Source organism: Ahaetulla prasina, chromosome 10 (assembly GCF_028640845.1).
Source record: "Ahaetulla prasina isolate Xishuangbanna chromosome 10, ASM2864084v1, whole genome shotgun sequence".
NCBI lineage: Eukaryota > Metazoa > Chordata > Lepidosauria > Squamata > Colubridae > Ahaetulla > Ahaetulla prasina.
This window is the reverse complement of record NC_080548.1, coordinates 30,690,806-30,712,357: the sequence shown is the minus strand read 5'-3', so window position 1 is coordinate 30,712,357 and position 21,552 is coordinate 30,690,806. Positions and strand designations below refer to the sequence as shown.

Genomic DNA, 21,552 nt, shown 5'->3' with positions numbered 1-21,552 from the left:
CCAGCCATTTCTCTTTAACAGCAAGTCTATCGGTAAAACCCAAAATCAAAAGTTTCATTTTTTCCCCCCCAACCTCAAGCACAAGACGGAGGGAAGGAAAGAAAAAGAAAGAAAGAAAAAAGGGTAGAAAGACAGGAAGGGTAGAAGGCAGGGAGAGGAAGAAAGGAAAGAAAAGCGGAAGGCAGAGAGATGAAGGAAGGAAAGGAGGAAGGAAGGAAAAGGGAGGGAGGGAAGGAAGGAAAAAGAAAAGAGGGTAGAAGGCAGGGAGATGAAGGAAAGAAAAGGGTGGAAGACAGGAAGAAAAGGAAGGAGGGAGGCAGGGAGGGAGGGGAAGAAGGTAGGGAGAGGGAAGGGAGGAAAGAAGGAAGGAAAAGGGAGGGAGAGAAGGAAGGAAAAAGAAAAGGGTAGAAGGCAGGGAGATGGAAAGAAAAAGGTGGAATACAGGAAGAAAAGGAAGGAGGGAGGCAGGGAAGGGAAGAAGGTAGCGAGAGGGAAGGGAGGAAAGGAAGGAAAAAGAAAAGGGTAGAAGGCAGGGAGATGAAGGAAAGAAAAGGGTGGAAGACAGGAAGAAAAGGAAGGAGGGAGGAAGGGAAGGGAAGAAGGTAGGGAGAGGGAAGGGAGGAAAGAAGGAAGGAAAAAGAAAAGAGGGTAGAAGGCAGGGAGATGAAGGAAAGAAAAGGAGGACGGAAGACAGGAAGGAAAGGAGGGAGGGGAAGAAGGGAAGGGAGGAAAGAAGGAAGGAGTGAGAGAGGAAGGTCCATTCTCCAGTCTCCCACTGGTCTCACCATCCCTTCTCCCTCCCTGCCCATCCTTTTAATCTGGCTGATGGAGACGGGTATCAAGGGGCTTTCAAGGAGAGCCTTTTTCCCAGCCACCCTGGGGTCGCCCCTTCTCTTTTCTCTACTTCTGTTCTCTTTCTCTCCTCTTCCCACATCCCCCCCACCCCCCACCCCACCCCCGCCTAAATCCGTTGCTGCTTCAGCTCTCAATAGCACCTCACAGGAACTGTGCATAATTCACACCGGATCACACTCTTTGCTCGTCATGTGCCGAAGCGCCTCTAATCGGGGCGTAAAAATAGCAGAAGTCACCTCACCAGAGTCCCAAAAGTGTCGGCTGCCCTGGATCCTGAACCTGGGGTGGGTGTGTGTGTGAGAGGGGCAGCGGGATGCCCCTGTCCCAGGTCTGGGGGGGGGTTGTGGGGTTGCGGGGGTGAGTTCCACGGAGATAGAAGAGAAGGAGGATCACCACTGGAGACGCAGTGGGGCACAATGCGGAGGGAACCACAATTTGGTGTGGGGTCCTTAGTGCTTTTGATGGTTTTGACGCTGATGATGTTACCTAGCTTGGTAATGAAATGCCTGCCGAAAACCACAAAGCTCAAAAAGCGCCAAGGACCCCACATTTCTCATTCTCCTCCTCTCCCACAGACACCACTCCCTTCTAGCACTGAAAACGTTAGCTAGTATGGTAATGAAACGTCTCCACCAAGGACCTCTCCACCAGCATCGTTCTCCTCATTGCAAACCCCACCCCCTAGCACTGATGATGTTAGCTAGTTCGGTAACGAAACGTCCAAGGAAACAACCGAGGACTCCCCCCCCCACACACACACACAGTTCAACCCCGAGCTCCAAATATTCTCTTCTGTTGGTAGCATCCCGAATGCCTGGCTGTCATCCTAGCTTGAAGGACGCTGCAACCGTCGTAAATATACACCGTTTGCCAAGTGCCTGGATTTTTATCACGGTCGTAAGTGTGAGGAGCGGTCGTAAGTCCCTTTCCTCTGGGCCGTTTTAACTTCAAAATGGCCATTAAACGAATCTGTCCCATCTATGGAGATTTTCAATCGTCCAAGTCACGGTTGTCCCAAAGGAGAAACTTAACCCGGTTCTAAACTTGTCATAAGATAATGAGTCCAGAAACTGGGCTGGTTTCCCTCCCCACACCCAAAAAAAATAGGACCGCAGTCTTCTGCATTTTGTATGGTTCCCCTCCCTTGCAGTCCCGGGAATGATGCCAGGTTGGCAGCTGTTAGACCTCTGCAGGTACGGGCATAAATCAGATCATATTTCCTTCCCAGTGCGAATGAGTCAGCGTGAAAGGGAGAGATGGTCGAGGGGGGGCGGGCTGCCTGTCCACACACACACACACACCCCACTCCACCCCAGAGAAGTCCCTGTTAACACTGGACTTCGGCATTGATGATGTTACCTAGATGGGTAAGGAAACGTCTGGAAGGAAACCACAAAGCTCAGAGAGCGTTGAGGACCTCACAGTCATCGTCCTACCCTCTCCAGAAATCCCACTCCCTTTTAGCACTGATGAGGTTGCCTAGTTTGGTAATGAAATGTCTGCAAGAAAATGACCCAAGTTCAGAAAACATCAAGGCCCCCTTAGTCTTCGTCCTCCTCCTCCAATCTCACTGTTGTGTCTGCGGGCCCCCGAATCTGGCCTCCTGGCAGAGTGTGACTCAGAGAGTGAGGTGGAAGAGCCGACAGGGCTTCCCTCTGCAGGACCTTCCCCTCTGGCTCTGCTCCAGGTTCCAGAGGGAGGCCAGGTGGAGGAGAAGGAGCTGACACAGCCTCTTTCCCCCAACCCCTCCTTCTCCCTGGCAACGCCCCAAGAGCCAGCTGAGGAGGATCAATCTTGGCTAGATGCAAGGCAGCAGGGCATTGTAGGCAGCAGATGCGAGGGCAACGTGCACAGCAAAGGAAAGGGAGGGGCCGGCTCAGGGAGTGCTGAGTCACAGAGCCACACCCCACAGGGTATAAAAGTGGGTGGAGCTGCCATTGGGCTTCGTGATGGACAAAAACTGACTTTTGGAAACTTTGGCTGCTTTATTGCGAGACTAAGGAATTGGCTTTTGCATTTCTGTTTATTTCTGAACTCTGGGTTGCTCAAGCAACGGACCGCAGTTGCACTGAAGAGATCGGAGGACTTGACAGGCAATCGCAGGTTCGTTGCCAGAACTGATATCTGTAGTAGGAATAAATTGCTGGCAAATACAGTCAGCTCGCGTGTCTTTTGGGTTGTGGTTGAGGGGGACAGAACACTCACTCCCTTTTAGCACTGATGATGCTACCTAGTTTGGTCATGAAATGCCTGCAAGAAAACCACCAAGCATCAAAGACCTCACAGTCATCTTCCCTCCACAAACCCCACTCCCTTGATGATGCCACCTAGTTTGGTAATGTAACGCCTGCAAGAAAATGACCAAGCTCAGGGAGCACCAAGGACCCCACAGTCTTCCTCCCCTCTCCACAAACCCCACTCCCTGGTGGCACTGATGATAGTACCTAGTTGGGTCATGAAACGTCTGCAAGAAAACTCTCTGAGCATCAACGATCCCATAATCGTCATCGTCGTCATCCTCAAATCCCACGCCCTCCTAACATCCTGATGATGCTACCTAGCTGGGTCACGAAACGTCTGCCAGAAAACCGCCCAGCTCCGCGAGCACCAAGGGCCCTGAGCCTCCAATATACTCGCTTCTATCGATAACTCAAGTCTGCCCTACATTTTCCTCTTTTAAAACTGTGACCCCCCCGAAAGGTTCCTGTCTTGGGGGCTGGAGGAGGCGGGGTGCCCAGTAGCTCCCCGCAGGCGGAAAATACAAGCCTAGCCTGAAAACGTACACACACAAACTCTCTCTCTCTCTCTTACACACACACCCACACACTCAGCCTGCTGCCGATCGTTCGTCTCTTGAGCTTACTACGCTGAGCTCTGATCCTTTGCTTTTCTAGCTAGGACAGCAAAGCAGCTTAGAAGGTGAAGCTCTAAATACAACCCAGAGTAATGTGGGTGGAAGAGCTACTTGGGGGGGGGGGAGGACATGGGGTGGGGGGGGGGGAAGGAGGGGAGTCAGAGGGCCCTGCCTCTCTGCAGGGTCAGGCCCTGGGCTGTTGGGGCTGTAGGGAAGCAGATGGATGGGCTTGGCTAAATCCCTCTTTTTCCTCTCCCACCCATCCGAGGACCGAAGAACAGCCGGAAGCATCACTGAGCATGTGCAGAGAGTTACAACAAGGCTGGGGAAATACTACCCTTCCCTTCACAGAGTTTCAAACAGCCTGGCTGGAATTGCAAAAGTGAGCCACTCAAGGAGGAATTTGTATATTTCAGTTACGAAGGAAAATGCCCCAATGGAGATGTCTGGAATTAAGAGTTTTATATGTTATTTATAGGTTCTGGATTATTTTATATTGATTAAGGGCGACTTCCACAGATTCTCTCTTTTACAAGTCTTTTACAGCAATCTAACCTGCCCTTCAAGCACAAAAATACTCCACTTCTTTCCCTTTCCTCTTCCTCGCCCCCCCCCCCGCTCCTCTTCCTCCTCTCTCCCTCCTCCTCCTCAAATCCCACTTCCTTCTAACACTGATGATGTTACTTAGCTGGGTCACGAAACGTCTGCAAGACAACCATCAGGCTCAGAGAACACCAAGGACCCCACAGTTCAACCCCAAGCTCCAAATATTCCCTTCTTTCGGAAGTAAAAGATTTCGCCAGACGTTCGACCTAATAGGCCCCAGTTTCATTTCATTCCCGCTCCGATCCCGAGTCAGAACATCCGCAAAAAAGAAAAGAAAAGAAAACATTCCTTTTTATTGCGTTCTTTACTGAGTTTTTGTTTCTTCTTCTTTTTTCTCCTCTTTTTTTTTCCTTTTAAAAAAAAACCACATTTCCTCGTTTGTTACACTGCATAATATTTACACCATAGCAGCCCCAGAGAGAAAACGGACTCTCCGAACCGGAGACCAGGCAGCCAGAAACCTCCTCTCCCTCCCTCCTTCTCTACTTCTTTCTCTCTCTCTCTCTCTCTCTCTCTCTCTCTCTCTCTCTCTCGTCTGCCTCCCTTCTCTGCTCTCTTGGAAAAAATATTTAAAAAAAAAAACACCCTACCCCAAATAAGCAAGCAAGCAAGCCAGTTCTCTGCCCTCTGGCTCAAAAGCCACCTTCCAATGCCCCATCCCGTCCCGGTTCATTCCAAGGAGTTCTAGGCACAAGTTTTCATGCATCTGACAACGGCTTGCACCATGATCGTGTGTGTGTGTAGAGATTCATCGGAAGACAGCCGGCAGTGGGGTGGGGGATGGAAAAAAGGAAGGCCCCAGAGGTGGGTTTCAGCAGGTTCTGACCAGTTCTGGAGAACCGGTAGTGAAAATTTTGAGTAGTTTGGAGAACCGGTAGTAAAAATTCCAACTGGTCCGGTCCCAATCTATTCTTTGCCTCCCAAGTCCCAGCTGATCGGGAGGAAATGGGGATTTTGCAGTAACCTTCCCCTGGAGTGGGGTGGGAATGGAGATTTTACAGTATCCGTCCCCTGCCACACCCACCAAGCAATGCCCCACCCACCAAGCCCCACCCACAGAACCGGTAGTAAAAAAATTTGAAACCCACCGCTGGAAGGCCCCTCTTTCTCAGCTGGATGTCTCCCACCGGCTGTTAAAGCGATTTGGAAGCCCCTCCTCTTCCTCCTCTCTCCCTCCTCCTCCTCAAATCCCACTTCCTTCTAACACTGATGATGTTACTTAGCTGGGTCACAAACGTCTGCAAGACAACCATCAGGCTCAGAGAACACCAAGGACCCCACAGTTCAACCCCAAGCTCCAAATATTCCCTTCTTTCGGAAGTAAAAGATTTCGCCAGACGTTCGACCTAATAGGCCCCAGTTTCATTTCATTCCCGCTCCGATCCCGAGTCAGAACATCCGCAAAAAAGAAAAGAAAAGAAAACATTCCTTTTTATTGCGTTCTTTACTGAGTTTTTGTTTCTTCTTCTTTTTTCTCCTCTTTTTTTTTCCTTTTAAAAAAAAACCACATTTCCTCGTTTGTTACACTGCATAATATTTACACCATAGCAGCCCCAGAGAGAAAACGGACTCTCCGAACCGGAGACCAGGCAGCCAGAAACCTCCTCTCCCTCCCTCCTTCTCTACTTCTTTCTCTCTCTCTCTCTCTCTCTCTCTCTCTCTCTCTCTCTCTCTCTCTCTCTCTCGTCTGCCTCCCTTCTCTGCTCTCTTGGAAAAAATATTTAAAAAAAAAAACACCCTACCCCAAATAAGCAAGCAAGCAAGCCAGTTCTCTGCCCTCTGGCTCAAAAGCCACCTTCCAATGCCCCATCCCGTCCCGGTTCATTCCAAGGAGTTCTAGGCACAAGTTTTCATGCATCTGACAACGGCTTGCACCATGATCGTGTGTGTGTGTAGAGATTCATCGGAAGACAGCCGGCAGTGGGGTGGGGGATGGAAAAAAGGAAGGCCCCAGAGGTGGGTTTCAGCAGGTTCTGACCAGTTCTGGAGAACCGGTAGTGAAAATTTTGAGTAGTTTGGAGAACCGGTAGTAAAAATTCCAACTGGTCCGGTCCCAATCTATTCTTTGCCTCCCAAGTCCCAGCTGATCGGGAGGAAATGGGGATTTTGCAGTAACCTTCCCCTGGAGTGGGGTGGGAATGGAGATTTTACAGTATCCGTCCCCTGCCACACCCACCAAGCAATGCCCCACCCACCAAGCCCCACCCACAGAACCGGTAGTAAAAAAATTTGAAACCCACCGCTGGAAGGCCCCTCTTTCTCAGCTGGATGTCTCCCACCGGCTGTTAAAGCGATTTGGAAGCCCCCTCCTCTTTTTATCCCTACAACGGAGGAAGGGGCCCGAAAAGCACCCGCTGATATGTTAAATCAGAGGTCTTCAAACTTGGCAGCTTTAAGACTTGTGGACTTCAAGTCCCAGAATTCTCCAGCCAGCTCTAGTTATAACTGGCTGGAGAATTCTGGGAGTTGAAGTCCACAAGTCTTAAAGCTGCCAAGTTTGAGGACCCCTGTGTTAGATGGTGAACCTGGGAGGTACAACGGTTAGTTTTGTCTTTTGTTTTTTGCATTGGTGGTGTCCACTCGGCCGAGGGCCGTCCCGGCCCGCTCAGACGTAAGCGGACTCGCTGGATTGAGTCCGCCCCAAGGTAGGCACTTGGGCCAAGGAGGAGAGGTCCTTTTTCCGCACCTCGCAGATGGATTTCCGCCTGGCTTGAACCCCCCGGATGGCCGTCTTGATCTTCCGCCAACCCAGGTGGTTGAGCTCGGCCAGGTTGAGAAGGACACAGATGCCGCTGACGGCGAACATGAAAACCAGGAAGACGGTCTTCTCGGTGGGACGAGACACGTAGCACTCCACTTCCTTAACGCAGGGATAGCGGTCGCATTCGAAAATAGCCGGCACGTTGAATCCGTAGAGGAAGTATTGCCCAGCCAAGAATCCGATCTCCAAGGCATTGCGAAAAACCACCTAGCCCCAAGAGAGAAGTAGTTAGAGCACACCTCCTTTCTTCTACTTGTTATTTAGTATTTATGTCAGCTGACCAGCTGCTACGATGATGTAATGCTAAGAATGAGTCAGCAAGGTTTTTGGGCCGATATCACTTTAAGAGCCTGTAATAAGAAGAGGCCCTGTGAGAGCGTATCTGTGTGTGTGTGTGTGCTTCCGTGCTGTAATTGCTGATTGCTGTTTGTTTTGAGGTCTGACTAAAGTATGTGTATGTATATATTCTTTGTAGATAAAAACCACTATTTAAATACAAACCTCTGTTTCCTGTATTTGCTCCTGGGTTGTCTCACATCGTCACACTGTCAATTTATTACATTTTTTTCCCTATTATTTCTTTTCTTTAAGGAACTTGCGGGTCATTTTTCTGACCAGCATCTGTGGCTGCTCTTCTCTTTTTAGTAGAAAATGGTATTTTATACAAGGGGTCTCCAACCTTGGTCACTTTAAGACTTGTGGACTTCAACTCCCAGAGTCTCACTCTGGAAGTTGAAGTCCACAAGTCTTAAAGTGACCAAGATTGGAGACCCCTGCTTTATACATCTATAGCTAGGGACATAACAGGGACTGCTTCGTATGTTCATTTTTTAACATTTATTTCTCACATTTTTGAACTGTCCATCTCCCTCAGATCTGGATGGACTCTGGGCGGTGTACAATAAAATACTAAAATATAGGGTGTCCTCAACTTATAACAATTCATTTAGTGACCGAAGTTATAACGGCATTGAAAAAAGTGACTTTAGGATTGTTTTTCACACTTACGACCATTGCCGCAAACCCATGGTCATGCGATTTACTTTCGGATGCTTGACAACTGATTCACATTTATGACGGTTGCCGTGTCCTGGGGGTCACGTGATCCCCTTTTGTGACCACCTGACAAGCAAAGTCAATTACTGCAATGCTCTCTACATGGTGCTCCCCTTGAGGGGCATCTGGAGACTTCAGTTAGTCCAGAATGCGGCTGCGCGGGTGATAGAGGGAGCCCCTCGTGGCTCCCGCGTGACACCTATCCTGCGCAGACTGCACTGGCTACCTGTGACCTTCCGGGTGCGCTTCAAGGTGTTGGTGACAATCTTTAAAGCGCTCCATGGCACAGGGCCGGGCTATTTACGGGACCGCCTACTGCTACCGAATACCTCTCACCGACCCGTGCGCTCTCACAGAGAGGGACTCCTCAGGGTGCCGTCGGCTAGGCAGTGCCGTCTGGCGACACCCAGGGGAAGGGCCTTCTCTGTGGGGGCTCCCACCCTCTGGAACGAACTCCCTCCAGGACTCCGTCAACTTCCGGACCTCCGAACCTTTCGTCGCGAGCTTAAAACACACTTATTCATCTGCGCGGGACTGGATTAGATTTTAAATTTATTGGTTTTAAATGGGTTTTTATTATTTATACTGTTTTTTAATAATTCGGCTATAGAATAAGCTTTTTAATTGTCATTTTAGTTTGTATTTATATGTATTTTTTAATTGCCTGTGAACCGCCCTGAGTCCCTCGGGAGATAGGGCGGTATATAAATGTGATAAAATAAATAAAAATAAATAAATAAATAAAATAGAGAAGCCAGGCTCACTTAACGAGCGCGTTACTAATTTAAGAAGTGCATTGAGTCACTCAACCAATGCAGCGAGAAAAGTCCTAAAAAAATGGGACAAAACTCACTTAGCAACGTAAATGCTGGGCTCCATTGTGGTCGTAAGTTGAGGACTACCTGCATTACTTTACAAGTAAGTCAAAGCAGCAAGCCTTCATCATGCTCCTTCCTCCTCCTGTTTTCGCACAACAGCCCTGTGAGGCAGGTTGGCTTGAGAGGGAGGGACCGGCCCAAAGTCACCCAGCTCCTATTCATCCTTAAGTTGGGACTAGAACTCACCGTCTCCTGACTAAATTGAATGCTTGTGAACTTGAGAACTACTTGTAGGAGCTGCTGCTGCTATGCTCGCCTATCCCTGGCCCTGCAGAAGTTTCTCCCTGCTGCTGTTCAGTAAGATCCTGGTGCTGTTTCTCACACACACACTCCGCCCTCCGCAGAGAAAGAGAGGAAGGTAAAAGCAACTGGAAGGAAGGGGGGAGCCTCCCCTCCCTTCTGTCTTACCTCTTCTGCTGAGCAGAAACCAGGAAAGCTGAATTCTGCAAGGAACTTTGCACAAGAAATGTCCGTTCGGCTCTAAAAGAGAAGGGCTGCCAGCCCTTGCGGGCCGTCCAATCAAGAAATCAAAGCCACGAGTAGTGGCACTCCCTTTAGTAACAGACTCTTGCAAGTCTGGAAATATTTAACCCTTCCTTCCTTCCTTCCTTCCTTCCTTCCTTCCTTCCTTCCTTCCTTCCTTCCTTCCTTCCTTCCTTCCTTCCTTCCTTCCTTCCGTCACTCATTCCCATTTTGCTTCCTTCCACTCTCATTTCCTTCCTTCCATTTTCCTTCCTTCCTGCCTCCCACCTTCCTCCTTCTTTCCCTCCTGCCTCCCTCCATCTCTTCTTTCTCCTTCCTTCCGTCCCCTTTCCCTTCTTCCTCTCATTTCCATTTTCCTTCCTTCCTGCCTCCCCTCCCTCCTGCCTGCCTCCCTCCCTCCCTTCTTTCTTCTCCTCCCTTCCTGCCCTCCCTCCCTTCCTCTCATTCCCATTTCCTTCCTTCCACTCTCATTTCCTTCCATCCATTTTCCTTCCTTCCTTCCTCATTCCCATTTTGCTTACATTCATTTCCACTTCCACTATCATTTCCTTCCTTCCTTCCTTCCTTCCTTCCTTCCTTCCTTCCTTCCTTCCTTCCTTCCTTCCTTCTTTCCTTCCTTCCTTCTTTCCTACCTGCCTCCTTCCTTCCTTTCCTCCCTCCTCCCTTTCTCTCATTCCCATTTTGCTTCCATCCACTTCCATCTTCCTTCCTTCCTTCCCCTCCCCTTCTCTCCCCTTTGGATTAGGAAGTTTCCCTTCTGAGATGCTCCCCAGGCCCCTGAGCTGTCTCTTCTCTGTTCCCCCTGCAGCTCTTTCTCCTCCTGTCTCCAAGGCCATTCACACAGACCATTACAAGACTAGTGTCAGCTTTTCTTGGCCTTGATCCCCCCACCGACATCTTGGATCCCCCTTCCAAACCTCCCTAGGCACCTGCTCCTTCGCTTCCACTGGCCCTTCCAGGTGGAGGCCCGGAGAATGTGCCCGTCAAGAAGGTCCTTCCCTGAAATGGTGCCACCTCCCATCCCAACCCACCTGGATGATGTAGAAGCGCGAGATCCCCTCCTGCCGCTTGACCTTGGCGCTCTTGGGGGGCCTGAGCGGGGTGCTGGGGATCTCCTTCACCTCCAGGCAGTCGGGCTCCTTGGAGGACCCGTCGGGGTTGGGCACCAAGATCCCGTTGACGTTCTTCACCTTCTTGCCTTCGCAGAGCGCCTCCTTCTCCAGTAGCGGGTAGAGGAAGGAGTAGCGCCGGTCCCGCTGCTTGGCCGACTGGTGGACGGAGTAGGTGATGAAGCAGAGGCTGGGCGTACAAACCAGGATGATCTGGAAGACCCAGTAGCGGATGTGGGAGATGGGGAAGGCCTTGTCGTAGCAAGCCTGGTTGCAGCCAGGTTGCAGCGTGTTACACATGAACATGGTCTGCTCGTCCTCGTAGACCGTCTCGCCCACGATGGCCACGATCAAGATGCGAAAGATGACTACCACCGTCAGCAGGATCCTGGGCAGGGAGAGCAGCTGTTGAGAAGCAGCCCCCTCCTCCCCACAAAGCCCCCTTCCCTGCCCCTGGAATGCCTAACCAGGTCGGACTAGGAAGGATGGGAGCTGTAGTCCATTCTAGTGGAAAGGTGCCCGCAGGGCAATTCTCTCCATTTTCTTAGGTCAGGGGTTTGCAAACTTGGCTCTTTTAAGACTTGTGGACTTCAACTCCCAGAGTTCCTCAGCCAGCTTTGCTTTGCTGGCTGAGGAACTCTGGGAGTTGAAGTCCACAAGTTTGCAGTCCCCTGTCTTAGGGTCTTCACAAGAGACGCAGGCTGGGTTTCGGGCCCATGTCCGAATAAGGGCGTGGAAAAAGTGGTTATTTCTGCATGTATTTACTTATTTACATTGTCTTTTATTATTTTTATAAATAGCTCAAGGCGGCAAACATGCATAATGCTCCTTCTTCCTCCTATTTTCCCCTCAACAACAACAACAACAACCCTGTGAGGTAGGATAGGCTGAGAGAAGTGATGGGCCCCAAACTACCCAGCTGGCTTTCCAGGCTAAGGCAGGACTAGAACTCACCATCTCCTGGTGATTGGCCCAAAGCCACCCAGCCAGGTTTCATGCCTAAGGCGGGACTAGAACTCACCGTCTTCTGGTGAAATTTTTCAATTTTCAGAATATATTCTCAGTTTGTTTTTTTTATTATTTGCATTTATATCCCGCCCTTCTCCGAAGACTCAGGGCGGCTTACACTATGTCAAGCAATAGTCTTCATCCATTTGTATATTATATACAAAGTCAACTTTTATTTGCCCCCAACAATCTGGGTCCTCATTTTACCTACCTTATAAAGGATGGAAGGCTGAGTCAACCTTGGGCCTGGTGGGACTTGAACCTGCAGTAATTGCAAGCAGCTGCTGTTAATAACAGACTGTCTTACCAGTCTGAGCCACAGAGGACAAACAGTCGTTCTAAATCTGGGACGGATACAATTTGAAGGCAGTTTGCTGGTTATTGGAATGTGAGGTGTGGAATACACACTCAAAAAACATTAGTGTCACTTTTTTTTTTCCTACTTGGGGAGAGGCGGGTGGCAAAGCATTTGTAGGTAATTGATCCAGTATCAATTCTGGCACCCAGTCCAGCTTAGCTTTGCCAACAGAAGAAGGGCAACCCGCTTAAAAGATGATTTGAACATGGCTTAGGAAGAGAAAGCCAATGCTAGGATGAAGGATGAACTTAGAAGGGATGGTAACGACAGTGGAAAGAAAGATGTCTGAACAAGCCAAGGAGCTGAGCGCCTGACCCAAGCCTATCCTGAATTAGAAAACTCCACAATCCTGGTTAGAAAGGTAAATTTCAGGTCCAGCCTACTAACCTCTGGCAAAACGGCTTTTGGTATCTCAACCTTAGCAACTTTAAGATGGGGGGACTTCAGCTCTCAGAATTCCCCAGCCTTTAAGATGGGGGGGATCTCAACTCCCAGAATTCCCCAGCCTTTAAGATGGATGGACTTCAACTCCCAGAATTCCCCAGCCTTTAAGATGGATGGACTTCAACTCCCAGAATTCCCCAGCCTTTAAGATGGATGGACTTCAACTCCCAGAATTCTCCAGCCTTTAAGATGGATGGACTTCAATTCCCAGAATTCTCCAGCCTTTAAGATGGATGGACTTCAATTCCCAGAATTCCCCAGCCTTTAAGATGGATGGACTTCAACTCCCAGAATTCCCCAGCCTTTAAGATGGATGGACTTCAACTCCCAGAATTCCCCAGCCTTTAAGATGGATGGACTTCAACTCCCAGAATTCCCCAGCCTTTAAGATGGATGGACTTCAACTCCCAGAATTCCCCAGCCTTTAAGATGGATGGACTTCAACTCCCAGAATTCCCCAGCCTTTAAGATGGGGAGGGGACTTCAACTCCCAGAATTCTCCAGCTAGCTCAAAGACCAACAACAATTTCAGAATCATCACCCTCCTCCTCCTCTTCCTCCTCCTCCCTTGTAGACTGAAGAGGTTGCCTAGTTGGGTAATAATAAGGGCCGGTGAATGGCGCAGGCTGGTAAAGCCTGTTATTAAGAACAGCCTGTTATTAAGAACACAAAGCCTGCAATTACTGCAGGTTCGAGCCCGGCCCAAGGTTGACTCAGCCTTCCATCCTTTATAAGGTAGGTAAAATGAGGACCCAGATTGTTGGGGGGGCAATAAGTTGACTTTGTAAAAATATACAAATAGAATGAGACTATTGCCTTATACACTGTAAGCCGCCCTGAGTCTTCGGAGAAGGGCGGGGTATAAATGTAAAACAAAAAAACAAAAAAAAAACATCTGCAAGAAAACCACCGAGTTCAGAAAGCATCAAGGATCCCATCGCTGTGCAAAACCAACAAGGTTTTTAGATCCATTTCAGAGTCTCCAATCCTAACTTTAAACAAGGTTAATAGGTACCCAGTCCGGTCACACTAGAAAGAGATTTCTCCAGGCCTCGATTTCCTACAATTCTTTAGCAAACCCCTTTCGAATTTTGGCTATTTCTGGTGGTTCGTAGCCATTTCAACCTCCTAAGTTTTTAAAGCCCGCATCCTCAGTAGAAAACTCCTGTCTTAGTTTGAAGCCTTGGCCAAGGAATTCCTCTCTTTTCCTCTAAATAATACAAGGAAGAGTCAATGAATAAAATTAGAAACCGGGGGTGGGGGGAGGAAGGGGGCTAAGGAGCATGACTACACAATGGATGATTTGAGTCAATGAAGACAGCAGCACCTGCTGAGGGATCATCTTGGGACACAGGATTCTGCCTTTGTCTTTCCTTCTCTTTTTCGGCTTTCTATTTCAAGCTCTCAAGACAAAGATTGTGTGGGCTGGCGTTGAGACTGTCGTGCGAGTCTGGGCGTGAGGGTCGGCGGTGCCACACTGCCAGGTCTTGTAGGGTAGCAAGATGGGTTTGGACCCAAGAAACACCTTTGGGTCTCAGTGGGGGAAGTGGCAGCTGGGGTTAAATGATAATCCCGTATCCTTTGAGACGATTTACTTCCGATCTGCTCATTGTACAGAGCGAAAAAGAGGACAGGAATAGAAAGAAAATGATCCCGGACAAAGATGGTGATGAGAAATATTGTTTCTAGAATTATTAGAACATGGGACGAATGGTGAACCTTTGTTCCGCACATAATGTAGGCTGGCACTGTTTCCCCTTCCTTCACAACCCTCCACAGAGCCTAGATAAAGCTGCTACCTCCTCCTCTTATTCTCCTCCTCTTTTTTCTCTCCTTCTCCTTCTCCTCTTTTTTGTATTCTTCATCTTTCTCCTTCCCTCCTCCTCCTCCTTTTCTTATTCTCCGCCTCCTTTTCCTCTCCTTCTCCTCCTCTTATTCTCTTCCTCCTTTTCCTCTCCTTCTCCTCCTGTTTTTCTTGACTCTTCCTCCTCCTCTATTTCTTATTCTCTTCCTCCTTTTCCTCTCCTTCTCTTTCCCCTCCTCTTTTTCCTGACTCTTCCTCTTCCTCCTTCTCTCCTCCTCCTCCATTTCTTATCCTCCTCCTCCTCCTCCTCTCTATGGAACTGCCTGCCACTTTGATAGGGGAGGGAGAAAAAGCAAGCCCTAAACATTAAGGAAAGAAAATCCTTTAATCCTTCACATTATTAATTCACCACTCAGAATTTAAAAAAAAAACTTCAGAAAGAGACACCATCCTTCAACCAATCAACCAACCAGAAGGCATTGCAAATGTGGTCACATGAATTTAAGGCTTAAAAGTTTTCTTTTGCAATACAGGGTCTCCCATCAGTCCAGCAAAAAATCTCTCTCTACACAAACACAGACACACACAAATCTGTCTGTCTGTCTGTCTGTCTGTCTGTCTGTCTGTCTGTCTGTCTGTCTATCTATCTATCTATCTATCATCTATCTATCTATCTATCTATCTATCTATCTATCTATCTATCTATCTATCTATCTATCTATCTATCTATCTATCTATCATCTCGCTCTCTCTCCAGCCATCACTCCCTCCCTCCCTCCATCAATCCATCCATCTCACAGGATATATAGTGTATTTACAGTCTTCCCCAGGTCAGAAACCTACAGGTTGCAAAGACATTTAAAAAAAACACCACCACTCCCATCTTTTCAAAAATGTCCTATTTTTTTCTGCGCTTCTAGAAACTGACCTAAAACTTGCCAAGTAAGGATAAAGCTTAAAGCGTCTCAGTGGGAAGTCAGGGTTGAGAAGACTGGCTTGCTCTACGGTTTAGGAAGGGGACAAGAGAGGAGAAGCTGCCAGCTCCGGGTGGTAACTCTGGCCAAATGCAGCAGCCGGAGCATCTGGGCCGCCTCTCAAAAAGATACAGGAATGGATGGACCACTTCTCTGGGGAAGCAAAGCATGTTTTTCACTTTCCTTTCCTCCCAGCTTTTGTCTTGACTTTCCCTGGGCAGGTTATCAGCTGCCTCTCCCACCCTCTGCCTCCTGCCCACCCCTGGATCTCCCCGGGCTCTAGACCTCCCTCTACGCCCCCCCCATCCCCCACCCCTTGACAATCTGCCTTCCCCCACAACCTCCCCCCTCCCCGCACATCCTTCAAGTCTGGGTGCAGCTGTCCCAATTCCAAAGGGGGATTTGGAGGGATTTCTGAGAAAATGAGGGAGGTTGAAAGAAGCGGAGAAGCCAACCTGCTTCCTTCCTTGCAAAGGGTCTCAGGCTCAGCTCTGCAGGACCACAGCTCCCAGTGGCCCTGTGCTGGTCGGGGAGTCATGGGCATTGTAGTCTGCCGGGATGTGCAGAACCTTGAATCACGATCTTGAAAAACTTTAGGGTACTAAGCCCAGAGGGCTCAAAGACGGTTGATCCGGGATGCCAAAATGCGGGGGGGGCCGAGTCTGGGCTCCCCTCCCGGTGCCACCGCAGAGTTGTGGTTTTTTTTGTTTTTGTTTTGCGGATCAGCCCCTCTTCTGCCCCATACCCCCCAAGCCCGACCCGCGGTCGGCGGCGAAGAGAACCCAGCCGGACCCTCCGGCTTTTCCACCCTTTACCCCCTCACCCCCAACCTCCTCCACCCTTCAACCCCCTTGCGCGGGCATCTCCGGGCCCTCGGGCGAAGCGGGGGGCCAAGGCGCTAGTCCTCTTGGAGCGGTGTGCGGGGAAAGAAACCCACCTCCCGATCATGGTGGAGTGCTGTTGCACCGCAGCTTCCAGCAGCCGTTCCAAAATAGTCCACTCTCCCATCGCTCCGGGCTGGACGGTCCGCCCGCATCCGAGGGCTCCTCCGACAAGGGACGCTGGGGGCGGCCGCCGATGCCACCGCCGCCCGATGCTCGCCTCTGCGCCGGCCGCTTAGGGCCCCCGCCGCCGCCGCCGCCGCCGCCACCACCAGGGGCCCCGGCTCGCCATCGCCTCGGCGGGAGGGGGGGTGGCCGCGGGCGCCCGCTCGCCCCGCCTCGCCGCCTGCCGCCCTCGCGGCCGGGCGCCGTTCAAGGGCACCGCGGGCGCGGATCAGGCACCGAGCGCACGGGCGGCGCGGGGCGCGCTCCCGCCCCCTCCCCTCCCCTCCCTCCCTCCCTTCTCCCTCCCTCCCTCCCTCTCCTCCCCTCCTTTCTCCCCCCCTCCCTCCCTTCTTTCCCCCTCCCTCCCTTCTCCCCCCCTTCTCCACCGAGGTGGGCACTGCGGCGACCGCGCAGCGAGCCGGGACCGCCCAGAGTCTGCGGGGAGAGAGAGGCAGGCGGACGCGGACACGCGTGGGCCGCCGGGGCGTTGCGGGCTTTCTCCGCACCTGCCGACGCTGGAGGAGGAGGAGGAGGAGGAGGAGGAGGAAGGCAGCGGCGGCGGCGGCAGGTGCGCAAGGATGCTAATTCGGGGGATGAAGGTGGGGGGCACCTCCAGAAAGGGGCATCCCGTTGCAAACCAGCCCTTCCCCCTCCCCCCACTACCTTCCACCCGCGGCCAGAAACGCGCGGAAGGGAGATTTCAGGTGCGGGCGCTCGCGGGCGCAGCCTTGCAAAAGCCCCGCGGTTGCCTCTCTCTCTCTCTCTCTCTGTGTGTGTGTGTGTGTGTTGGGAGTTCTCCCTGGGGAGTCCTGTAGAAGGTTCTTCTCTCGCGGGAGGATTGTCCGTCCCCTCCGGGTTTGGGGTTTGCGGCGGCGGGGGGGGGGTTTGGGGCGCGAAGCAGCGAGCATCCCCCTCCCCCTCCCCCACCCCGGTCCTGGACACGGAAAGTGAGCGGGTTCCCGCGTTACGCGAGAAAGGTCCAAGCGGGGCAGGTTCCCACAACGGGCCAAAGCGCGGGATGATGGGGGGAGGGTTGTTTCGGGCTGCGCTTAGCGGACGGGTTCGGTGGGTTGGAAGAAGCCAGAAAGCGAGCGGGTTTAAAGTGGTGGTGGTGGTGGATGTCGTGTGAATCCGGTCCCTGGCATAGAACCCGTGGGAATAAAAGAGAGACTTGAGAAAGGGAGAGAGAGAGATTCGGGATGGTTGCAAGTGTCTCCCCGCCACCACCACCAAAACCAGCTGGCTGCGGAATTCTGAGAGTTGAACTCCACGTAACTTAAAAGTTGCCAAGGTTGAGAGACCCTGGTCATTATTTTGCGTTCTTTTTTTTCTTAGAAGAGCTTCTTCACCTGTTGACTTTCTGCCTAAGCGGCTATATGGGAACTGAAAGCCCGAAGTACAAGACAGATAACCCCACCCTCTCTGACAACAACTTGAAATCAAATTACTTTCCGAGTTTCTAAATAGGTCCCCGAATTGTTGGGAGACGTGGTCACAAACTAGGGACCTTCTACCACATGTGGTGGACCTGCCCTAAGATTAAGAAATTTTTTGGGGGGGAGATAAAAAAAATGGCTGGATGAAATAACAGGGCAGAAGATATAAAAAGATATCCCACCGGATCAAATTATAATAATAAAAAAATTTGAATGTGCAGAAATGGATAGATTATCGATGGAAATGCAGGAGAGGGAAGATACTGTCAAATATGGAATAGATCGGGGTCTCCAACCTTGGCAACTTTAAGCCTGGAGGACTTCAACACCCAGAATTCCCCAGCCAGCTTTGCTGGCTGGGGGATTCTGGGAGTTGAAGTCCTCCAGGCTTAAAGTTGCCAAGGTTGGAGACCCCTGGAATAGATGGCATTCCTGGCTGGAGAGTAAGCATAACACTTAAGGGAGATTTTTGTCAAGAGACTGAATTCTGAATAGAGGTTAAAATAATTTAAATAAGAATGTTGGTTTATAGAGATACTTAGAAGTAGAATCTGTATATAGAGGTTAAATAGGATAGAGGAATAGAGAAATAGAAATAGAGGTTAAATAGGAAAAAGGAAAAGCTGTTATGAGTAATGTAATTTTGATGCGTTTGTCTTTGTTTTATATTTTTGCTTTTGTGTATTGTGCTTTTTTTTTGTATTGTGTATTTTAACTTTTGGAAATTCAATAAATATTTTTAAAAAAGAAAAGAAATCAAATTACTATACCTAGCTAGGTCATGTTTTCCCAACTTTAACACTTCCTTTCTCCACCCAGCCTAGGGAATTCTGGGGGTTGAAGTCCACTTAAGCTCTGGTTGGGGAATTCTGGGAATTGAAGTCCATACGTCTTAAATTTCCCAAGGTCGAAAATCAGTAACCCACGACGCAGCCAACTAAGAACTCATCCTTGGCTGAATCCTGGTTTAATTGGTTAAGGAAGAGAACGGCCGGGCTTTGCGGAGCGCGCTAAGCCATAAATCGTGGTTTGTGAACTGCAGCAGTTCAGAAAGAGTGTGGGTTGGTGGGGGTTTTTTTGGTGGGTTGGTGGGGTTGGTAGAACAACTTGGTTCCTGCTCTTTGTGCGGCCCTCTTTGGGATGGTGACAAGGGGGTGATGGGCTTTTGAGGTGGCTGGTGGGCTCCGAGAAGCTGGGCAGAGCGGAGGTCTTCTTCCCTTTGAGGTGGGACCAGGAAGGTGGGACCACTCGAGACCCCCACACACACACTTGGGGGGAGATGCTGGAATTCTGGTGTTCCGGAGCGACAGTTGCAACCGAGACAGGCGAGGAGGCGAGAGGCATTTTGTGACCCCAGTTGCTGGCTTCCTCCTTTTCTTTTTCTTTCTCTCACTGGGGAGGGGGCAATCCTGGCTTTTTGGCCAGCCCCCCTCCTCCCCCCCCCGCCACCATTAGTTGCCCTTTTCTTCCCCTGGCCTCACCCTCAGCCTGAACCCTGGCCTGGATAACGGTGGGATCCGAGGCCAACAGAGGTGGCAGGAAAAGAGGCTTGAAGTTCTCAGGAAGGGATCCAGATGGATGTTCTTTTCAATTTAAAGTAGCCAGGCGACCTTTGCTAAGCAGATAAAAATGGGCTCCCTGTAACCCTGGGCCGGGGGGAAATCTGGCCACCAGCTCCGGATTTCAACCGATCCACAACAATTGGAAGGCAGAGAAGGAGGGGACCCCGATTGGCATCCCCCCCCCAGCTTCCTTCCAAGCCACCCCCCACCCCCAATGGCAAACCCTTCCAGGAAGTGAAATTTGCTCGCGATTGTAAGGATGCTTAGCGATCGTGTTCACACAATCCGCAGGATTGTACAGGAATAGTTTTCTGATGTTGGACCTTGCTTGTTCGTTCGTTCCTTCCTTCCTTCCTTCCTTCCTTCTTTCTCTCTCTCTTCCTTTCTTCCTTCCTTCCATTCACACAATCCACATGACCTCTTTCTGGTGTTGGATCTTTCTTTCTTTCTTTCTTTCTTTCTTTCTTTCTTTCTTTCTTTCTTTCTTTCTTTCTTTCCTTCCTTCCTTCCTCCCTCCCTCCCTCCCTTCCTCCCTTCCTTTCTCTCTCTCTTTCTTTTCTTCTTTCTTTCCTACCTTTTTTTCTTCCATTCACACAATCCACACAACCTCTTTCTGGTGTTGTACCTTTCTTTCTTTCTTTCTTTCTTTCTTTCTTTCTTTCTTTCTTTCTTTCTTTCTTTCTTTCTTTCTTTCTTTCTTTCTTTCCTTCCTTCCTTCCTTCCTTCCTTCCTTCCATTCACCCAATCCACACAACTTCTTTCTGGTGTTGGATCTATCTTTTTCTTTCTCTTTCTTTCTTTCTTTCTTTCTTTTTCTTTCCTTCCTTCCTTCCTTCCTTCCTTCCTTCCTTTCTTCCTTCCTTCCTTTCTCTCTCTCTGTCTCTCCTCCCTTCCTCTCCTCTCCCCTCCCCTCCCCTCCTTTCCTCCCTCAGTCCCTCCAGTTTTCTTGACAAAATTATTGGAAGTGGTTTCCTGGCAGCTTTTTCGTGGCAGAGAGAGGGGAGGGAGGGAGGGAGGGAGGGAAAGAGGAACCAGCCCAAAGTCACCCAGCTGCTTTCCACACAGAAAGGAGGATTTGAACTCACGACCCCCCTGGTTTCTGTTGTAGCCCCATCAACACCGCACCAACCGAACCAAATGATTTGCCTTCGCCCAACGTGCTAAGCTACCCTGGCAACGAACCCACCCAGACCCCGATCGAAGCGCAGAGGTCATGCCAAGGCAGCCGTTTGATTTGTAACTAACTTGATTAAAGCCCATTAATTGGATTCCTGGGCTACATATTTAAGTCTGCGCCAGATTAAGGAAGCACGGTCTCGCTACGTTCCCAGAACACGTATCGCTCTCCAAGTTAAAGCATATTACGGCTTAAAGCGGGGGCCTAATTAGGGTTTCCTGTGAGTAAAGCCAAACCACGGTTCGGTCCCTGGATCAACCACGGCGCAAAGTGAATTTCACGCACGTTTTTCGAGGCATCTCAAGCAGGGCGTGCGGTTAAGGCTGTGCTAGTCAGGCAAATCTTCAAGGCCACCATCGCAGCTGTCCACTTCCTTTTTTTCTTTTTCTTTCTTTTTTGCAAAAACCTCCCCAAATTTGCCCCAAATGGGCTCTGCACACCCATCTTCTCAGGCCAGGCCGAGCACAGCCAAAAAGGACCCAGTCCAATGGCTTTCCGTGGGCGAACCCCCTACCTTCGTCATTGCCATTTCTGCTCGCTGCTATTAACAAATGAAAACGTAACCTATAGATAAATGACATCCCGTAACACATGTTGCGTAACTAATCTGGTCTTGATCGGCTGCTGGAACGAAGGCACAAGCGGCCTTAGCTTGCGTGTTTCAACAAGGGAGGCTGGGTGAGTGGGGACCAGCTCCCTTCGCGTTGGCTCAAGGGAACAACTGGTGATAACAATAGCCCTTAGATTTATATGCTGCTTCACAGGGCTTTTACAGCCCACTCTAAGTGGTTTACAGAGTCGGCATCTTGTGTGTGTCCCCCCCCAACAATCTGGATCCTCATTTTACCAACCTTGGATGGACAGAAGGCTGAGTCTTCTAAGATTAGGAGGAAATGTGGAGCATGAGCCATTGCTGTTTTTATTTTTTTTTATTTTTATTTGCATTTATATCCCGCCCTTCTCTGAAGACTCAGGGCGGCTTACACTATGTTAGCAATAGTCTTCATTCTATTTGTATATTTATATACAAAGTCAACTTATTGCCCCCAACAATCTGGGTCCTCATTTTACCTACCTTATAAAGGATGGAAGGCTGAGTCAACCTTGGGCCTGGTGGGACTAGAACCTGCAGTAATTGCAG

The 21,552-nt window shown here is 50.0% G+C and overlaps 1 protein-coding gene across 1 annotated transcript; it reads right to left on the bottom strand.

The window, feature by feature from the left end:
- Nucleotides 1–6,816: 6,816 nt before the first annotated feature.
- LOC131204533 (gap junction delta-2 protein-like) lies at nucleotides 6,817–16,198 on the bottom strand. Its single transcript, XM_058195919.1, has 3 exons — nucleotides 16,128–16,198; nucleotides 10,525–10,990; nucleotides 6,817–7,283 (listed from the first exon to the last, which is right to left on the bottom strand). Exons 1-3 carry the CDS (start codon nucleotides 16,196–16,198, stop codon nucleotides 6,921–6,923), a joined length of 900 nt encoding a protein of 299 aa, XP_058051902.1. The 3' UTR covers nucleotides 6,817–6,920.
- Between the last annotated feature and the right edge of the window lie 5,354 nt (nucleotides 16,199–21,552).